The 18,235-nt window shown below is 59.6% G+C and overlaps 2 protein-coding genes across 6 annotated transcripts; one reads left to right on the forward strand and one right to left on the reverse strand.

The window, feature by feature from the left end:
- The first annotated feature begins 185 nt into the window (after nucleotides 1-185).
- On the forward strand, nucleotides 186-3,691 carry ZDHHC12 (zinc finger DHHC-type palmitoyltransferase 12). 2 transcript variants are annotated; one of them, XM_061154486.1, is made up of 5 exons: nucleotides 186-326; nucleotides 1,977-2,113; nucleotides 2,472-2,549; nucleotides 2,718-2,884; nucleotides 3,031-3,691. In XM_061154486.1, the coding sequence occupies exons 1-5, from the start codon at nucleotides 227-229 to the stop codon at nucleotides 3,353-3,355; spliced, it is 807 nt and encodes a 268-aa protein (XP_061010469.1). In that variant the 5' UTR covers nucleotides 186-226; the 3' UTR covers nucleotides 3,356-3,691. The 2 variants fall into 2 exon arrangements, with proteins under 2 accessions (XP_061010469.1, XP_061010470.1); XM_061154487.1 differs by having other exon boundaries at nucleotides 3,053-3,254.
- PKN3 (protein kinase N3) lies at nucleotides 3,630-17,069 on the reverse strand. Of its 4 annotated transcripts, none has more exons than XM_061154483.1 (22): nucleotides 16,748-17,069; nucleotides 14,198-14,438; nucleotides 13,850-13,995; nucleotides 12,587-12,698; nucleotides 12,383-12,510; nucleotides 11,192-11,375; nucleotides 9,433-9,579; nucleotides 9,232-9,341; nucleotides 8,977-9,120; nucleotides 8,476-8,551; nucleotides 8,231-8,399; nucleotides 7,932-8,034; nucleotides 7,756-7,823; nucleotides 7,377-7,440; nucleotides 7,140-7,231; nucleotides 6,533-6,709; nucleotides 5,471-5,533; nucleotides 5,252-5,328; nucleotides 4,669-4,811; nucleotides 4,473-4,580; nucleotides 4,258-4,338; nucleotides 3,630-4,151 (listed from the first exon to the last, which is right to left on the reverse strand). In XM_061154483.1, the coding sequence occupies exons 1-22, from the start codon at nucleotides 16,769-16,771 to the stop codon at nucleotides 3,939-3,941; spliced, it is 2,670 nt and encodes an 889-aa protein (XP_061010466.1). In that variant the 5' UTR covers nucleotides 16,772-17,069; the 3' UTR covers nucleotides 3,630-3,938. The 4 variants fall into 4 exon arrangements, with proteins under 4 accessions (XP_061010466.1, XP_061010468.1, XP_061010465.1 ...); XM_061154485.1 differs by lacking the exon at nucleotides 13,850-13,995 and adding an exon at nucleotides 16,396-16,497 and having other exon boundaries at nucleotides 16,748-17,067; XM_061154482.1 differs by lacking the exon at nucleotides 16,748-17,069 and adding an exon at nucleotides 15,948-16,066.
- Nucleotides 17,070-18,235: the final 1,166 nt, after the last annotated feature.

The raw sequence follows: 18,235 nt of genomic DNA on the forward strand, positions 1-18,235 counted from the left end.
GGAGTTACCGGCTGCGCGCGCGCCGGCCCCGCCCTCAGCTTCTTCAGGCACCTGTTGGCTCGAGGGCCTACTAAACCGCAGCTGTCGCCCAATAGGCGGCCTCCCTGGCCCAATCCGGCCACGCCCACAGCCCGTATCCGCCAATCCCCGGGTGGCCGCGGGCCCTGTTCCTCGGAGGGCCCGCCCCTCTGAGCGCTTCTTCCGGGTGGGGCGCGGGGCCGAGGCGATGGCGCCCTGGGCGCTCCTCACCCCTGGGGTCCTGGTGCGGACCGGGCATACTGTGCTGACCTGGGGGATCACGTTGGTACTCTTCCTGCATGATACCGGTGAGCCGGAACCCTCGCGACCCCAGACCCACCCGACCCCGCGTGATTCCCCAGATGTTTGGGTCTCACTGAGTCCCTTGTCGAACCCCCCGGAGATCCTGGGATTTCCCCCTGACTCTTCCCGCGCCAGAGGCCCCCTCCCCACCTCTCATTCCAAGAGCCACCTGCTTTCCGCCTAATACTCAGTTGATCCCTAATTAATCCCAGAATCTTCCTGATCCCTGCCAGATACCCTTGTCTGTCCCAGGACCCACCCGGTGCCCACCTGATCCGACGACCTGCTCGAGACCCCATCTTCCCTGATCCTGGGACCCGCCCGACCCTTCCCAGGAATTGACTCCCAAGATTCCGAGGATCAACTAGATGAAGGGCTGGCATCCCGCCCACCCCATCCCTGCGTGGCCCTAGCTGCCCCAAGTCCGGGCTCCCCACCTTCAGGCAAGAGGACACGGCAGAGGGGAGCAGCCTGTCCCTCCTGTCCTCATCCCCGTGAGCGCTCATTCATTCCACCCACCCACTTCCATCCTTCCCCCTCTTTACCTGCCACAGGCCACCTCCAGCACAGGCTTTCGCCCTTCCTCACCACCACCACCACAACCCCCACCCCTTCCTCCTCACTGCAGCCTAAGCTCCTGGACCAGGGTCATTCTCACTTTCCTCCCAAGACCTGAGTCTCCTCCACTGGCTTCACCCCTTAGCCTAAAAACCTGTTCAGTCTCTGCATTGGAAAGAAATCCCCCACTGCAATCTCCTTTTCTTCTCCACTCTCTTTTACAGTCAAGGGGCACCTGAGTTGTCCACACTCTGATGTCTGGCTAGCTCTCTCCTGCCTCTCCCTGCTCAGCCCTCCACCCCCTTCACCCAAACCTTCAGTCACCTCCATGGGCCGGACCCTGGAGGTGGCCTGGGCTCCCCTACAGCATTCCACCCTGACAGCCACACCCTTCTCTATCTGTTTCTTGTGCATCTCTTACCTGGCCAGCCTCTTTCCATCTCAGAGCCAGAGTCCTGCTCCCTGTCCCCCATATCCAGCCAAGTCTGGTCCCATCACCCCTTACCTCCAATCTGGTCAACCCCCTGCCATTACCCTTGCCCAGACACACTCCTCTCTGTGTCCTGGATAGGCCTCCCCTCTGATCCATCTTTACTTTAGCACTAAGAGGGCTTTCAGAAACATGCATGCTAAGTCGCTTCAGTCATATCTGTGCAACCCTACAGGCTGTAACCTGGCTCCTCTGTTCATGGGATTCTCCAGGCAAGAATACTGGAGTGGATTGCCATTCCCTCCTCCAGGGGATCTTCCCCACCCAGGGATGGAACCCGCATCTCTTATGTCTCCTGCATTGGCAGGAGGGTTCTTTATTGTTAGTGCCACCTGGGAAGCCGTTCAGAAATATATCTGGCCCTGTAACCTTCCATGGTTGCCTACTGCCCTCCAGAGATAGTGTAGATTAACTGCTTTTTTTCTCTTCTCCCAAACCTGAATTTCTCCCTCCTGCACCCTATGTAGTGGCCACACCCGACCATTTGTTAAACCCCATTTCCAGGCCTTTGTTCATCCAGGGACACACTTCCCGCCTCCAGTTGCACCCTCCCCCAACACGCCCGTTCCACAGTCCTGGCCTCACTCTCCCCCTCTGGCCTCTCCAGCACTGCGGCAGTGGGAAGAGCAGGGGGAACTGCTCCTGCCCCTCACTTTCCTGCTGCTCGTGCTGGGCTCCCTGCTGCTTTACCTGACCGTGTCACTCATGGACCCGGGCTACGTGAATGTCCTGCCTCAGCCCCAGGTAACTAGGAGGCCCAAACCCCTCCTCCCTCTACCAGGGAACTCAAGACTCCAGTGAGTCTCATGTTAGACTCAGCTGAGAGCTTTCCTAGGGAATCCCAAGGAATCATCTGGCCAGACCTAGGGCCCCGTCCTACAATAAGAAAATGGCCAAGGTCCAGAGAGGGGAAGTAACTGGCCAAAGTCACACAACCTCGCAGTCCAGGGCACCCTGCCCCACTCTGCCACCTCCATGACACATGGATGGGCCCCCAAATGTGCACACCCAGAGCTAAGCTGGCCCCCAAGGGAGACACCCACAAGTCTCAGCTGCCTCCCAAGGGACCCCCATCTCATCCTCTGTCCTCCCCACTTTTCAGGAGGAGGCCAAGGAAGAGCAGACAGCCATGGTTCCTCAGGCCATCTCCCTTCGGCGCTGCGGATACTGCATGGTGCTGGTGGGTGATGCGGGGACCTCCGTGGGAGGACTCAGGCAAGGCCAAGACTTCTTGGCCTCACCCCCTTCCTCCAGGAAGGCCTCCCAGATGCCAGCCCTGACCTCCCACCCTCATTGCTGGGCCTAGAGGGGAGCCGGTGTTGAAGCCCAACTCCCTCTGTGCCCATAGCAACCCCTGCGGGCTCGGCACTGCCGTGAGTGCCGTCGCTGTGTCCGCCGCTACGACCACCACTGCCCCTGGATGGAGAACTGTGTGGGCGAGCGCAATCACCCGCTCTTCGTGGCCTACCTGGCGCTGCAGCTGGTGGTGCTTCTGTGGGCCCTGTACCTGGCATGGTGGGTTGCCCCGGCGCCCTGGGTGTGGGGGAGGACCAGCACCCCAGGCTCCCTCTTCAGGGGCCTTGGACCCTCTCCCAAATGGCCGTCCCCTCGGGCAACCCCGCCGCCAGCCCTGGGTCCTTGTTGCTCTCCTTCCCTTGCAGGTCCGGCCTCCGCTTTTTCCAGCCCTGGGGGCTCTGGCTGCGGTCCAGCGGGCTCCTGTTCGCCACCTTCCTGCTGCTGTCGCTCTTCTCCCTGGTGGCCGGCCTGCTCCTGGCCTCGCACCTCTATCTGGTGGCCAGCAACACGACCACCTGGGAGTTCATCTCCTCCCACCGCATCGCCTACCTCCGCCAGCGCCCCGGCAACCCCTTCGACCGCGGCCTGACCCGCAACCTGGCCCACTTCTTCTGTGGATGGCCCCCGGGCTCCTGGGAGACCCTCTGGGCCGAGGACGAGGAGGAGGAAGGCAGTAGCCAAGCTGTTTAGGGTCGCTGGAAGCCGGGGCCACCATCTTGTGCCTGAAAACCAGAGAGGCCGCACCCAGAGGGGTTGGCCCTCCAAGGGCCTGGGGCTCCTCACTCCTGCCCACTCCTTCCGGGCCTCAGAGTGGAGCTGAGGGACTGTACCCTGCCTCAGTGGGCAGCTCTGCCCTCCCCAGGCAGAAGAAAAGGAAGAGGACGCATGGGGGAGACTCGGGCACAAGGAGAGACCTGGGCTTCGGACACCTCCGCCCCACCCCCAAGCCAGGCTGCGTCCAGCGCACAGTTTTATAAATTTAATGAACCATAAAGCAAGTCAAGTATTAAAAAAAAAACCAAACCATTCCTCGCTGCGCCACGCTTTCTGGTCTAGGTCTCGCAGCGGGCAGGGGAGAGGAGGTCGGGGGAAGGGGGTGGGCAGCACTCGCCTGGTGACTGAGCAGTGACCACGACAGCCCCATGGCTGCCACCTCGAGCCCCAAAGGCCCATCAATCCCTGCGTGCCCAGGCGGGCAGACAGGCGGGCAAAGCAGAGGCTCTAACCGTCCGGCATGGGGGAGCGGGCAGGGGGTGGAGAGGCCGGGAGGCCCTCAGGGCTCCAGGAATCTCTCAGACACGAAGTCGAAGTCCCGGAAGGCAGCCTGCTGGCGGGCGGTGAGGGGGCTTCGGGGGTCAGGTGGGGTCAGGGCGGGCGGCAGCCCCGTGAACTCGCCCTCGAAGTAGCGCAGGTCTGTGGGGCCGCAGAGGGTGGGCACAAAGGGGGGCTGGACGGCGCGGGCGAGCAGAGCCTGCCAGTCGGTGGTCTGGGGGCAAAGGCGTACCTCAGATGATGGGAACAGCAGCCCCCGTGGGCCCTCGACCCCTCCCTCTGCTCCAGGCACCAGGACCGCTGTGGCCACGGCCACTCACCCTGAAGAAAGGCTGGGTCTTGATTTCCTCAGCATCTCGCTCGCCCGCCCCCAGGCGCTTCTCGGGGCACTTCTGGAGGAGCTGGGGGCGAGGACAGGGGCTCATTCAGGGCGCTCAGCCCCAGACACTGCCCTGCTGCCCCCAGCCTCTCGGGTAGGGAGCCTGGAGAGCCACAAGTAACCCTCCGGCCCAGCCTGGGACCCTGCAGCGATTACCTTCTGAATAAGCTCGACGCCTTGCACCGACAGAAAGCGGGGGTATGGGGCTTCCGCATTGACGATGCAGTCAAACACCTCCTCCTCGGTGTCCCCTGGAAACGGGCACTGCGGGGAGGGGGCTCAGCAGGGAGGCCCCCCACCCAACCTCCACCCAACCTGGGGGCCCCAGCAGCTCTCCCCATCCAGCACTCACCTCGCCCACCAGCATCTCATAGAGCAGCACGCCCAGCCCCCACCAGTCCACAGCCCGTGTGTAGGCCTCCTGAGTCAGCACCTCGGGGGCCAGGAACTCCGGGGTGCCGCAGAAGGTGCTCGTCCGGTCCCCAAAGCCAATCCCTGCCAACCAACATCCACACTGATGCCAGCGTACTGTGGCAGCCACAAGAACCTCTAGTTGTAAGAATCAACCACCAACCCTTAGGACTCCATGCAAGGAACCCCGTGCCGAGCCCTGCCCCACACCCTTGGAGGTGGGAACGGTTCTCATGCCACCTGATGGATGAGGAATGTGAGTCTCAGCGAAGCCTGTGTGCCAGGGTCATGCAGAAAGCAGAACCCAGCACCCTCTCCCAGGCCAGGCTCTCCCTCCAGCCGAGGGCAAGGGGGTCTTTCTGAGTTTTTAAGGCGGGGAAGGACGAGCCAATGCATCTAGCTGGTCCCTGGAAGGAGGGCTGGGAGGCACATTTCCTGGAAGATGCCACTTGCTCGCCACCCTGCTGGCCTCGACGGAACGAGCAAGGCAGGAGGACACAGGCTCCTGGATGGGAGGCACCCACCTTCCTTACAAAGCCCAAAGTCCGCGATCTTCAGGAAACCCTGGGCGTCCAGGAGAAGATTATCCAACTTAAGGTCTCTGAGGGCAAGGCAGGGCAGACCCCAAAGAAGCTGAGACGTGCTGAGGCCCAGGGAACAGCGGCCCCACCTCATAGCAGCCCAGGAGGAGGGCAGCCCCTGATCCCCTTGCCTACTCCCCCAGCATCCCGGGGGCAAGTTACCTGTAAATGATCTTCTGCTCGTGTAAGAACTGCAGCCCCAGGACCACACAGGCCAGATAGAACCTGGAGGGTTGGTGCAGGGGGGAGTTCAGGCCCATGACTGTGGGGGACAGGGCAGGGAGGCACCAGGATGGCCATGGCCTGGGGACCCTCTATGTCCCTGCCAGAGTCAGGGGCAAGGCTCCTCATGATAACAGCCTACCCTTCCCGGGCCCTTAGATTGTGCCAGGAATGACACCAAGTGTCCACATGCCCATCCTGGCAGCCTCCTGGCAGCCTCCATTGGCACCATCATGCCTATTTTTTTTTTTAATTTTTAAAAAATGTTATTTATTTTTTTTACTGCACTAGGTTTTCGTTGCTGTGCGTGAGCTTTCTCTAGTTGAGGTGAGCAGGAGCTACTCTTCATTGTGGTGCATGGGTTTCTCATTGCGGTGAACTGGGGGTAATGATGACTGTTTCACAGGTTTAGCTACAGAACATGGGCTTGAGGTGTGTGGGCTTCAGTAGTTGCAGCCCTTGGGCTCAGTAGTTGCTCTGAGACATGTGAGATCTTCCTGGACCAGGAATCGAACCTGTGTCTCCTGCACTCGCAGGTGGGTTCTTAAGCATTAGACCACCCAGAGAAGCTTCATCATGCCTATTTTTTTAAATGAGGATCTGAGACTCCTGGTAAACGACCCACCCTGGGTCACAGAGAGAGTGGCAGAGCTGACACGTGAATCTGGGCTCCAGAATCCACACTCTGGTGGGCAAGACATAACAATGCCATCTGTCAGTCACTTACTGCTCACCAGTCCCTAGGCTCTGCAATTTCTAAATGTTATGTCCACTGATGCACCAAGCCTATGAAGCAGTTATTATCCCCAATTCACCGCCATATACACTGAGGTCTGAGGTCACAAAGGCTGTGAGGGTTTGATAACCAGGATGTGAACCGAGGCCTCACTGATTGCACGCACTCTTTGGCTGATGGACACCATGGAGGAAGCAGGATGAAGGGGTCGCCAGGGACAGGGGGCCCAGGGAAGGCTGGCTGGAAGAGGCGAGAGGGGGACCCACCGGGCCTGGGGCTCAGGAAAGACGTCCTCATGGATCTGCATCATGAGGTCACCACCTGGCGCGAACTCAGTCACGAAGCAGGCATGGCTGGAGGTCTGGAAGCAGGCGAGGAGGGGAAGCAGGAACGGATGCCCTGTGCAGCCCACAGCCTCAAGGATTCGCTTCTCACAGTACAGGCTGCAAGAGGAGGGCGTGGGTTTCACAGGCAAGGAGGGAACCCAAAAGGGAAGGAAGACCTCCCCTGGCTGTGCCCTGTCACCCACACAACTCCCCTGGGTCACTGGCTCTTAAAACTGCCAGGCGGGTAGAATGACAGTTCATATGTATCCGGGACTCGCCCAGGTCTTGAACTTGTACCACCACCCTGTTCCCATTTCACAGATGAGGAAGCTGAGGTGCACAGACAGGAGACCTGCCCAAGGGCACACAGTTCACAACTGCAGTTGCTAATAAGAGAGCCCAGACCTGGCTGGCCCCACAGGGTCACTTCTTCGAAACCCCAGAAGCATTCAGCTGCCTTCTGGAGCCACCAGCCCAGCCCAGGCCTGCCGTCCTGAGTTCCTTCCAGACGCCAGGGTGCTGGGAGCCCCCCGACCTCAACACACACCTCTCGATCTCGTCCCGGCTCAGCACCTCCTGCTTCTTCAGCGCTTTGATGGCATAGTATTGCCCCGTGCCCTTGAATTGGACCAAGAGGACCTGAAGACCAGAGAGAGGTTTGGGTTACAGATGGGCAGTACAGGAATCTACTTCCCCTGCCCACTGCCCCCCAGAGCCCAGAGCCCCCTAGCTAACGTGCTGGGGGCCTGCCCACCCCCTTCCGCCGCACCTCCTCAGCCCCTACCTTCCCGAAGTGGCCCCGGCCCAGCACGGCCAAGCAGCGGAAGTCCTGAAGCCGGGGGGGTTTCCTGCAAGAGAAAGGGCACAGGAAGCCCCCAGCACAAGGAAGGGCTGGGCCTCCACCAGGAGTCGCTCCAAACCCCCCGTGCTTGATCTTGGGTGGTCCCCCTCTATGGGGCTCCAGAGCCCAGGGGAGGCGGGCAGGGTTCCCAGGACTGCAGTGTATTGGGGTCTGGCAAGCAGGCTGAGCTCAGTAATGTGGGTTCAATGAGTGAGAACCTGAGCGAGCCAAGGAGCCCAGGGTGAGGTGTGAACATCTGACATGCAAATACCCAGATGAGTGGATAAAAGCCTCAAACACCGAGGTGAGCCCGCCGGGGTACCTGGTAGCCGGGGCTGGCAGAGGCGGCTCGAGTCGAATCCTGGGCTCCATGTGGGGACGTTTGGTGCGCTGCGAGGGGAGACGGTCTCAAGGCAGAGCAGGGCTTCCTTCCCTCCAGCCCTGCCACCCGACCTGGGCAGCCCCCAGGGTGACCAACCCTGCCCTGCTGCCCCTCACCGGCATCTCTTCAGGGGTTGGCTCCTGGGCCAGGTAGAGGCGAGGGGGCTTGGGTAGGGGTTGGATCTCTTCTCGCAAGGGGGTCTTCTTGGGTGGGAAGTTACTGTGGGGTAGAAGCAGACACATACCGGGCACAGACAGTTGGAAGAGCAGCGGGCAGGGAGGGCGGGGGTGGACACACAGCCACGCGAGACAGACAGACAGGTCAGAGGGCGAGCCACGGGGCAGGCACCATCTGCATCTGGAGAGAGGTGACACCGCAGAGAAGCAGGCAGCCTGGGGTGAGCGAGGCTCCTCACCTGGGCGAGTCGGGGTCGGTGGCCCGCTGGGGTGTGGCTGGAGTCTGGGAGCACGCTTTGGGGGGGCTGATGGTGCTTGGGGAGCTGCATGGGGGCAGCAGGCTCATGACCAAGCGTCCCCAGGCCGCCATGCTGAGATTCATCTGGGAAGCCCTCAGGAAGTCCTGACCTGGGGCAAAAGCAGGCTCAGTCTCGAGGTCTCCAGAGGGGCCCAGCCCTGCTCCCTGCTCACCAGCCTTCCATACCTCTGCGTTTTGAGAAAATGCGTTTCTGCCTCTGCAGTCGGGGCCTCCTCTCAATGACAGGGTCACAGAAGGTCACCTGTGGGGGCAGGGGGCAGGGCTGAAGACCAGTCCCTTCCCACCTGCCCCAGGCACCTCCTCGGCCTCCAGGATTGCAGCCTGAGCCCGTTGTCAACAGATGCAAGAGCTACAGGGACTCAGAGAGAATGGATTCGGCATCCTCACTGGTACCGGCGGAGAAACTGAGGCCTGGAGGAGAAAGGGACTTGCCCAGGGTCGCACACGCGGCGGGGCAGTCAGGACAAGGACACGGGCTATTCCTCTCCTGTGAAGTCCTCAGAGAGTGGCTGGGAATCTTTCATCCCTGGAGAGCTCCTCCCTCGGGGCCTCAGTTTCCACTCCTCGCTGTGGATTGGGGGCGGGGGGGCACAGTCTCCAAGGCCCCTCTCACGTTAACAGATCCATGGGCCCATGAGGTCAGAGGGCAGGGGCCAGGGGGGGCACCTGGGCAAAGAGCAGTCCCTGTGGCACCAGGCTGAGGGACAGCTGGTGACAGGCATTGTCCAGGAAGTCCTCCAGCCTCAGGAAGGCCACACCGCACAGCTGCCTCCAGTCCCGCCAGTGGACCCCGATCTCCAGCTCCCGGGCCTACACGGGGAGGCCAGGTTGAGTGGGGGTGAGCCTGGTACCAGCCACTACCCATCCAGCCTTCCACCCCACGAACCGCGATCACCCCGGTCCACACAAGGGCAGCCTCACCCGCTCCAGCGCAATGACAAAGGTCTGGTCCCAGGACTGCTTGGCCACAGGCCCCCAGCCCGTCTGGCCCACAACGCGATTGTCCACCTTCAGCACGGCCAGCACCTCACCTGCAAGGCCAGAGTTGGGGCTCAGGGCAGGCCAGGAGTCGGGGCGGGGGGGAACCTTTGCGCTCCCCAGCTCCCCAGGCCCCCTACTCACTGGCCAGCTCGCCTCCCCCACGCTGCTGCTTGGCTCTGCTCCGAAGCCAGCCCTGGGAGGGGCTCCCGGCCAGCGCGGCCGCGGGGGAACGTCCAGGCACCGCCGTCAGCAGCTGCTCACAGCCCAGGAGGCGGACCTGCAGTGTCCCTGTCAGGGAGCGTGTGAGGGGCCATCATCAGATGCCATCCTCCAAGGGGTCCCTGGGACCCCAGGAATGCTGCCTTCTCATGGAGGTAGCAAACCCAGAGCCTGCTCGCCTTACGCCTTGGCAGCCACCTGCCACCCTGGGGGCTGACCAACTGGTCCTCCCCTCCTGCCATCCCTCTACGTGCGGGAAGAAGCAGGGACACAGAGGCAGAGGAGTCAGACTCAGACCTCAGTCCTCTCGCTGCGCAGGGCTCCGGGCCTAGGCAGCACCATGCCAGGGACAAGAGCCCCAGAGGAGCAGGGTGCCTGGCCGGCCACCTCCTCCCGGGGCCTAACTCAGCCCCACTTCCTGTGGTGGGTACCAGTGTGTTTTGCCAACCAAGTGGGCTCATTTTTAGGGTCACTAGAGATTTGTCCCTCCGAGGATAGAGGAAGCAGTGGGACTCTAGCAGCTCTTGAGGACATACATAGGGCTGAAGAGCACCATTTAGGGAGTCGGGGCCTGGGGGGTTATACTCCGAGAGACCTTATAAACCGAGGCAGTGCCCAGGATGGGAAGGTCATCCTAGAAAGAATGACTGGAGGAATGTGGGTGTTTAGTTGGAAGACAGCTTACGGGGTGGGGTGGCTTCAAGTACCTGAATTTTAGGCCTTTTAACAAGCCCTAGAGATGGCTGGATAGCATCACCAATTCAACAGACACAAACTTGGAGAAACTCTGAGAAATAGTGAGGGACAGGGAGGCCTGGCATGTTGCAGTCCACGCAGTCGCAAAGACTCGGACACGACTTAGCGAGGGAACAACAAACAAGACCTTGCCCTCACCTTCCCCAACTTGTTGACTTGGTCAACTCCCTTAAGCCCATCAAGGACATGCCTCCCCCTCCAGGAAGCATTCCTTGGTTCCCCAAGGCCAGGTGAGGGGGCCCATGCAGTCCCTGTACTTTTCCCCTTCAGCTCTGCTCACAATAGGATGAGGCCTATCTATTCTGTACCAGCTCTGTGCAGGCAGGGGCTGGGCCCTCTAGTTGGCACTGGGTCCCTGTTGGGAAATTCAGGGCTTCTATAGTGTCGGATCCACTCAGGATAAGGAAGCACTTTCTAATAGTGCAAACTGCCCAGAACTGGGTACCAAGGCCTCCAGGGCTGTGAGCTCCCTAACACTGGCACGTCCAGCCTAACACTCTCATGGTTCCTCATTGAAACACACTGGGGAAGAGTTTGGAGAAGATTTTCAATCCTGACTTCACCATCCTTAGCTGTGTGACCTTGGGCCACTGACACTCCCTCTCCAGACCTCAGTTTATCACTCTGTCAAATGGGGGTGATAACAGCACCTACTTCATAGGGTTGGTGCGAAAATTCGAGCACTTCATGTGCAACAACTCACTGAATTGTCACACCAGCCCTATGAAGTAGGTGCTGTTATCACCCCCATTTGACAGAGTGATAAACTGAGGTCTGGAGAGGGGGTGTCAGTGGCCCAAGGTCACACAGCTAAGGGATGGTGAAGCCAGGATTGAAAATCTTCTCCAAAATTCTTCACCACTGAATTCCAGGCTCCTCCCTGGAAGGGAAGGACAGCTCTGAAGTAGGAGGGGCTCCCGGGTACCTGTCATGGCGGTGGGTTTCACAAGTGTCCCTGAAGGCTGCGGGTTCCCAGACGCAGCAGTCCGCAGCTCCCGGGCCACTCTGCCGCGCAGAGGGTGAGCAGGAGGCAGTCTCTCCAGCAGCTGCTCCAAGGCCAGCCGCAGGAGGTCCAGTTTCTGGCAGGACTCCTGGAGCTGGGCCTGAGCCTGCAGGAGGGATACGGGCAGGGGATACAGGGCCCTGGGGTAATGGCGAGGGCAGCGGCTCAGGTCACCCAGAGGCGCCCTGGATGAGGTCTAGGCCAGAGGTCCCCAACCTTTTTGACACCTGGGACTGGTTTTGTGGAAGACAATTTTCCCACGGACTGGAGGTGGGAGGGATGGTTTCAGGACAATTTAAGCGCATTATGTTTTTGTGAAGCTAATGCTCTAACACTTTGGCCACCTGATGTGAAGAGCCGAATCATTAGAAAAGACCCTGATGCTGGGAAAGGCTAAGGGCAGGAGGAGAAGGGGATGACAGAGGACGAGATGGTTGGATGGTATCACCAACTCGATGGACATGAGTTTGAGCAAGCTCCGGGAGATGGTGAAGGACAGGGTAGCCTGACGTGCTGCAGTCCATGGGGTCACAAAGAGTCGGACACGACTGAGTGGCTAAACAACATTTTTGTGCACTTTACTTCTAATCTAGTGCTACCGCTGATCTGACAGGAGGTACCGGTCCGTGGCCTGGAAGTTGGAGACCCCCGATCTAGACAAGAATGTGTCTTCTGGGCTTCCCTGGTGGCTGAGTGGTAAAGAATCTGCCTGCCAGTGCAACAGACACGGGTTCAATCCCTGGTCTGGGAAGATTCCGCATGCCTTGGGGCAACTAAGCCACACGCCACAATTATGGAGCCTGTGCTCTAGAGCCCGAGAGCCACAACTGCTGAGCCCTGAATCCTGTGCCCTGGAGCCTGTGCTCCGCAACAAGAGAAGCCACCACAGTGAGAAGCCTGTGCACCGCAACTAGAGAGTAGCCCCCACTCACCACTACAGAAAGGCCCAAGCAGCAACAAAGACTCAGCAGAGCCAAACAGAAAGAAAGAAAATTATATATATAAAAAGAATGTGCCTCCTGTTTCCTCATGGCCTGCCGAGCGGTATCACCAGCCACTACAGAGGGTGGTACCAGTCAGAGAGGAAGCAATGGGAGGGGACCACGGTCTGACCTCGGCCAGCACCTTGCGGTCCTGTGTTCGCCGGCTACCAAGCAGCTTCACCACGTTCTTGGCGCCCTCAGCCACGGCAGCCTCGATGCGTAGACGGTGCCGTAGTTCCTCTACCATCAGCTCAGGACCTGGGAGGAGGAGGGGTCAGCCACCTCAGGCCCCAGCCCTGCTCCACCCGGCCCAGCCCCCTTGGCCAGGCCTCACCTGGCTCGGGGGACCCGCTGGCCTCCAGGCTACTGATCTTCATTCGCAACAGGGCCACCTTCAGCTGGCTGTCCTGGAGCATCTGCTGGGCGGCTGCCAGCAGCTTCCTCTCCTATAGGATTATGACACATACCCCATCAGGCCAGGACTAGGCCAGTGCCTTCCTGGTCGACTGGGGACTGGACCAAGCCTCCTCCATCAGTCTGGGTTGAAGCTAAGCCTCCCTCAGTAGACCAGATAACTACAGCCAGTTCAGCTCAGTTCATGTCCGACTCTTTGCGACCCCATGGACTGCAGCACGCCAGGCTTCCCTGTCCATCACCAACTCCCGGAGCTTACTCCAACTCATGTCCATTGAGTCAGTGATGCCATCCAACCATCTTATCCACTGTCGTCCCTTTCTCCTGCCTTCAATCTTTCCCAGCAACAGGGTCCTTTCAAAAGAGCCAGCTCTTCACATGAGGTAGCCAAAATACTAGAGTTTCAGCTTCAGCATCAGTCAGTCCTTCCAATGAATATTCAGGCTTGGTTTCCTTTAGGAAGGACTGGTTGGATCTCCTTACAGTCCAAGGGACGCTCAAGAGTCTTCTCCGACACCACAGTTCAAAAGCATCAGTTCTTCGGTGCTCAGCTTTCTTTATAGTCCAACTCTCACATCCATACATGACTACTGGAAAAACCATAGCCTTGACTAGATGGACCTTTGTTGGCAAAATAATGTCTCTGCTTTTTAATGTCCTTTATATCTTATTTTTAAAAATTATTTATTTATTAGTATTTGGGGGGGCCCAGGCCACATGGCATGTGAGCATCTTAGTTCCCTGACTAGGGATTGAACCTGCAGCACTCCTTGCATTAGAAGTGCAGTCTTGACCAGGAAGCTTCCAAGCCTCCCTTTTTAGTAGCTCTGCAACAGAGCCTCCCCCATCAGACTAGACAAGGAAGGGCTCAGGTCAAGCCTCCATTATGAGATCAGGGCGAGCTTCCACATCACATTGGGAGTTGGGACAGGAGCTGGGACTTCCCTACCAGACTTGGGGTTGGGTTGGGATTCCCCATCACCCTGGTGTTTTGCCTTCTTTGTTAGACAAGGGATTGGAGCCAAGCTGAGATTTGGGGCCTGCCTCCCCCATCAGACTAAGGGTAGAGTGTCTCCCTTACAGGATCAACGGCTAGGCTGCATTTCCCTATCAGGTTAGCCGCTGGATCACTACCTTCTCGAATAATCTGAGAACACAATCTCTTCCCTCCAGGGGGCCTCACCTTGGGAGTGCCACTGGCGTAGGTGTGGGTCATGTTCTCAGCCCCCTGCCTGACCTTCAGCTCCACCTGCAGCTGCCTCTGTAGAGCCTCCAGGTGCCGGGCTCTTGCCTGCTCGGCCAGCGGCCGAGGTTCTGAGGCCGCGGGCTCTGTGTGCAAAGAGTGTGGGGCATGTGAACCCTTCTCCCAGAGCCGAGAGCTCCCCCCGCAATGCCTCGCTCACTCCTCTCCAACCCTCTTGGGCAGGGCTCTCTCAGGAGAAGCTCTGAGAGTAGGTCAGGGCCAAGGTCAAGGAGCGGGGTCAATTTGTCACTTTCCATCCCAAGGGGCCTCCTCATGCTCCTCACTCACCAGCCGGGCCCGGCCCAGGCCCGGGCAGCAGGATGCGGGCATGAAGCTCCCGCAGCTCTCCATGCAGCTGCTCCAGGCGGCGGTTGGAGGACCGCAGCAGCTGCTGCACGTGGCCCAGGTGGCGGCGGTCTGTGGCCACCCGCCGCAGGTTTTCCACACCCTCCTTGATCTTCAGCTCCTTCTGGATGGCCCGGCGGATCACCTCTTTCTCATCCTCCAGAGGCCGATGGCCTGCCCCAGGCTGTGGGAAGGCAGAGGGATCAGGCCTCTGGGACCCACCTCCAAAGCCTCTGCTCATCACAGAAGGAGGTGGGAGAGAGGCAGGTGTGGATGGCATCCAGGACTGACCCACAGGGTGCCTCTCTGACCTCAGAGCGAGTATCCCTAAGCCAGATGGATGCCCCAAGGCTACGTTCCAGCCCACGTTCCTGTCGTCTGCCATCAGAGAGAAGGGGAAGAGGAAAAAAAAACTGTTAACATTTATAGGGTGTTCTGTTCTAAGACCTGTGCAGACATGAACCTGTCGAACCTGACAGCAACTCCATGAGGTAGGTGCAGTTATCATCCCCATTTTACAGATGAGGAAACTGAGGCACAGAGAGGTGACGTAATTTGCTCAAGGCCACAACACAGAGACAGAAAGGCACTGTCTCTTGGGCCCCAATCTTTCCCTGCCAGCCACACGTAATCAGGCTGCTCTCAAGTCTAGGATCCAAAAAAAGAGACCCCGGGAACTTCCCTGGTAGTCCAGTGGTTAAGAATCCTCCTTCCAATGCAGACGACTCAGGTTCGATCCCTGGTCACAGAACTGAGATCGCATATGCTGTAAGGCAACTAAGCCCGCAAGCCACAACTAGAGAACATGCAACGAGAGAAACCTGTGTGCCGCAACAAAGACCCAGAGCAACCAAAATGTTTTAAAATAACAACAACAACAAAAAAAGAGGCTCGGCACTGAGAAGGGACCTCCCGAGGTCAGACAGACAGGGCAGTCTGTGGCCTGAGTAGAAGAAGCTAGGGCTGCTCCCTTGAGGGTCTGACCCGTCAGGTGGCAAAGCAGAGGCCCCGTGAGGCTGAGGAGATCTCCAGGGGCCCACTCCCAGCGCAGTTCAGCTCTTGGGAGGAAGTGGAAGGCTCTCTCACCACTTCACCCCAAGTGGGAGCAAGAAGAGGAAAACCTCTTTCCCAGAGGCCATTTCAAACCAACCGGTGCCAAAGCTGACTTCGGCCCAGGGTAACTCATGACACCCCCACCCCAAGGACCCTGTGAGAGCTTCCATCTTACCTCTCCACGCTCCATCTCCCGCGCACAGTAGAAGGGGTGGCCACCCCAGTCTCAAGGACCCCCACCCCAGGCCTCTGCTTGCCCGCTGGCCCGGCTGTCAGAGGGCAGGGGCGGGCCTCAGGAAATCCTTTGAGGGCCCTAGGCCAGAGGGCCAGAGCCAAAGGCCTGAGCAAACAAAGATCTCATGGAGCGGGGGGCCCGGCACCCGGGGTCCTGAGTCACCCAGCGGCCGCTGCTGGGCGGAGGTTGACAGGAAGTCGGAAAATGTGTACAAGCCACGGCGGGAACAGGCCGAGGGACCTCCGGAGGAAGGGGGAGGGAGGGGCGGGGGCAGACGCAGTCCTGAGAGTTGCCCAAGGGGTGGGGGCACTCAAAGAGTCTTCTGGAGAACACTTCCCCCGAGAGCGGAGCAGAGCCCGCGGTCCTGCCAGCTCCGGGCTGGAATCCCGCCAAGTGCGCACACACCTCTCCTTTTCCGCTGGGCGTCTGGGGCCCGATCTTGTACACAGACGTCCCCATCCCCGTTTGCAGAGAGCTGGAACTCCACTTCTCCTCGCCACCTCCCCCTCCACCGGCCCCCAATAACGAGACACACAACCTCAGTCCCAGGGCCCACGCGAACCTACTGCTGCAACCCCGCCCCCTCGCCATTTGGGCTGGAAGCCTCTGAGCACCCGAAGGTTCCCTCCCGGGCCGCTGGACTATGTATGCCCCTCCCCCGGGGGTCCCCCCAGCCCCGCCTCCTGTGTGCTGCGGGAGGAACCCCACAAACTGCGCGGGGTCGGCCTCCTCCGCCTGCTGATCACATGCTTCTCTCCCTCCCCCCTCCCCCCACCCCGAGAAGTGGTCCCCGTGTGCCTGCACCCGCCCCCTTTTTGGTCCCAGCGGGTGCTCATCGATCTTAGAGTCCTACCTGGAAGAATAGATTTTTAGGAAACTCTCGGGCCCACCCTTGGTGGCCCTGACTGCGGATTCAGACGTGCTCATGGGCTGGCCCGACGGAGGCTCTGAGTCACTGGGAGGTGATTTGGGGACATTTCCAGGGGGGCAGAAACCACTTACCCCCCGCCCCCCCCCCCCCCCCCCCCCAGGGCTCAGATCTGCTCCGCGGAGGTGTAGGGGGCCCAGGGCAGGGGGCTGGGAAGGGACAGGGGAAGGGGGCTGGGGGGCGCTGCCGGAGCCCGGGGCAGTGAACGAGCTCCCCCTCAATCCACCCCCCCACCCCGGCCCGCGCCCGCAGCCCGTCCTTTCCGGGCGCCGTTCACCTGCGGCTGCGCCCCCTCCTCCATGGCGCCGCTCCCGCTGCTCGGCCCCTCCTCTCCACCACTCCGGTTCCGGAAGCCCCGGCCCCCTCCGCCAGGGCTTTCCTACTTGAAACTTCCCGGGAAGTCGCGCCGGAGACGCGGGATCCGGCGCCCCCTCCCGAGCTCCGCTGTCCCTGGCGGGAGCCGGGAACCAGCGCCGCCCCTCGGCTGCGCGGGATCGAGCCCCAGTGCAGACCCCGAGGCCCCGGATCCGACATCCCCGCTGAATGTGGAACCCAGGGCGCCTCATCTGAGGCCGCGGTTCCCGCTCCCGTGCGACACTGGGCCCCACCCCGGGATACAGGGACAGAAAGGGACATTTCCCGGGTTGGGGGTTCTCCAGTCGCCGCTAGGTCGCTGCAGTCAGAGGGGCAGGCCCAGGTGCGGACAGCGCCGCCTGCCGACCTCGGGGCAAGGCCTGTGTGGCCGGTCCGCTCCGGGACGGGTCAGCCTCGTCTCCCTCGGAACCCCGCTACGACCTGGCTCCCGCCCGAAAAAATCTCTCCTTCTCTCCCATGTCGTTGGTGTAAAACGGGCTAATATCATACCTGTCGCCCCCTAAGAAGTCTTGGCTCTGTCTGTAGACACTGTTAAAATGTATGCGTGGGAAAATAAAGCCTTACCCAAATGATACCAAATTAGGAATGAATCCAAAATCTCTCAGGACCTCCCCCTCACCCCCTCCATCATTTGACTAGACTGGAACTCTGGTTCAGCCAGTGCTGTTCATTCAGCCTTTGCCCCAAAGCACTCATCTAAACAGAATATACATTTAAACATTGAGGAGGAAAAAAAAAACACCATCTCAGGAAATACCGTCTTAGGTATTCTGGCAATGGCTTTCTAGGGGACCCTGGTTCGTTATTGCCCACTAGTCTAGGATTGTCTGGAGAAGGGAATGGCAACCCACTCCAGTATTCTTGCCTGGAAAAATCCCATGGACAGAGGAGCCTGGCAAGCTACAGTCTGGAGGTGGTTTAATCGCTAAGCCGGGCTACAGTCTACGGGGTCACAAAGAGCCAAACAGCCAGACTGAGCAACCAACACTAGGGTTGTAACTCCAATACTTTGGCCACCTGATGGGAAGAGCTGACTCACTGGTAAAGACCCTGATGCTGGGAAAGACTGGAGGGCAGCAGATGAAATGGTTAGATAGTATTACTGACCAAATGGATTTAAGCAAACTCCAGGAGATAGTGAAGGACAGGGAAGCATGGAGTGCTGCAGTCCATGGGGTCACAGGCAGTCGGACACGACTGAGGGACTGAGTGACATAGGGTTGTTCAGCCAATCCCCGTCATCCTATGCTCACCAGCACCTTTTGCCATGACTTCACTGGAAGGAGCCTCCTCCACGGGGCCAGAAGTGAATAAGGGTCAAATATTGAAGGTGGCTTATTGCTGACTTTGAAGAGGTGCTTTCATAGGAGAAACCATGTCAGTTCCTCTT

The sequence above is a fragment of the Dama dama genome, chromosome 11 (genome assembly GCF_033118175.1).
Source record: "Dama dama isolate Ldn47 chromosome 11, ASM3311817v1, whole genome shotgun sequence".
Classification (NCBI taxonomy): Eukaryota; Metazoa; Chordata; class Mammalia; order Artiodactyla; family Cervidae; genus Dama; species Dama dama.

Excerpts from the sequence above, each read along its gene's own strand:
- ZDHHC12 (XM_061154486.1), top strand. The coding sequence starts at position 227 with ATGGCGCCCTGGGCGCTCCTCACCCCTGGGGTCCTGGTGCGGACCGGG. Across the intron at positions 327-1,976 it reads ACTCTTCCTGCATGATACCG|CACTGCGGCAGTGGGAAGAG; the intron begins GTGAGCCGGAAC and ends TGGCCTCTCCAG. Across the intron at positions 2,114-2,471 it reads ATGTCCTGCCTCAGCCCCAG|GAGGAGGCCAAGGAAGAGCA; the intron begins GTAACTAGGAGG and ends CCCACTTTTCAG.
- PKN3 (XM_061154482.1), bottom strand. The coding sequence starts at position 16,001 with ATGGGGACGTCTGTGTACAAGATCGGGCCCCAGACGCCCAGCGGAAAA. Across the intron at positions 14,439-15,947 it reads CGCCCAGCGGAAAAGGAGAG|CCTGGGGCAGGCCATCGGCC; the intron begins GTGTGTGCGCAC and ends GCCTTCCCACAG. Across the intron at positions 7,441-7,755 it reads CTGCCAGCCCCGGCTACCAG|GAAACCCCCCCGGCTTCAGG; the intron begins GTACCCCGGCGG and ends TTTCTCTTGCAG.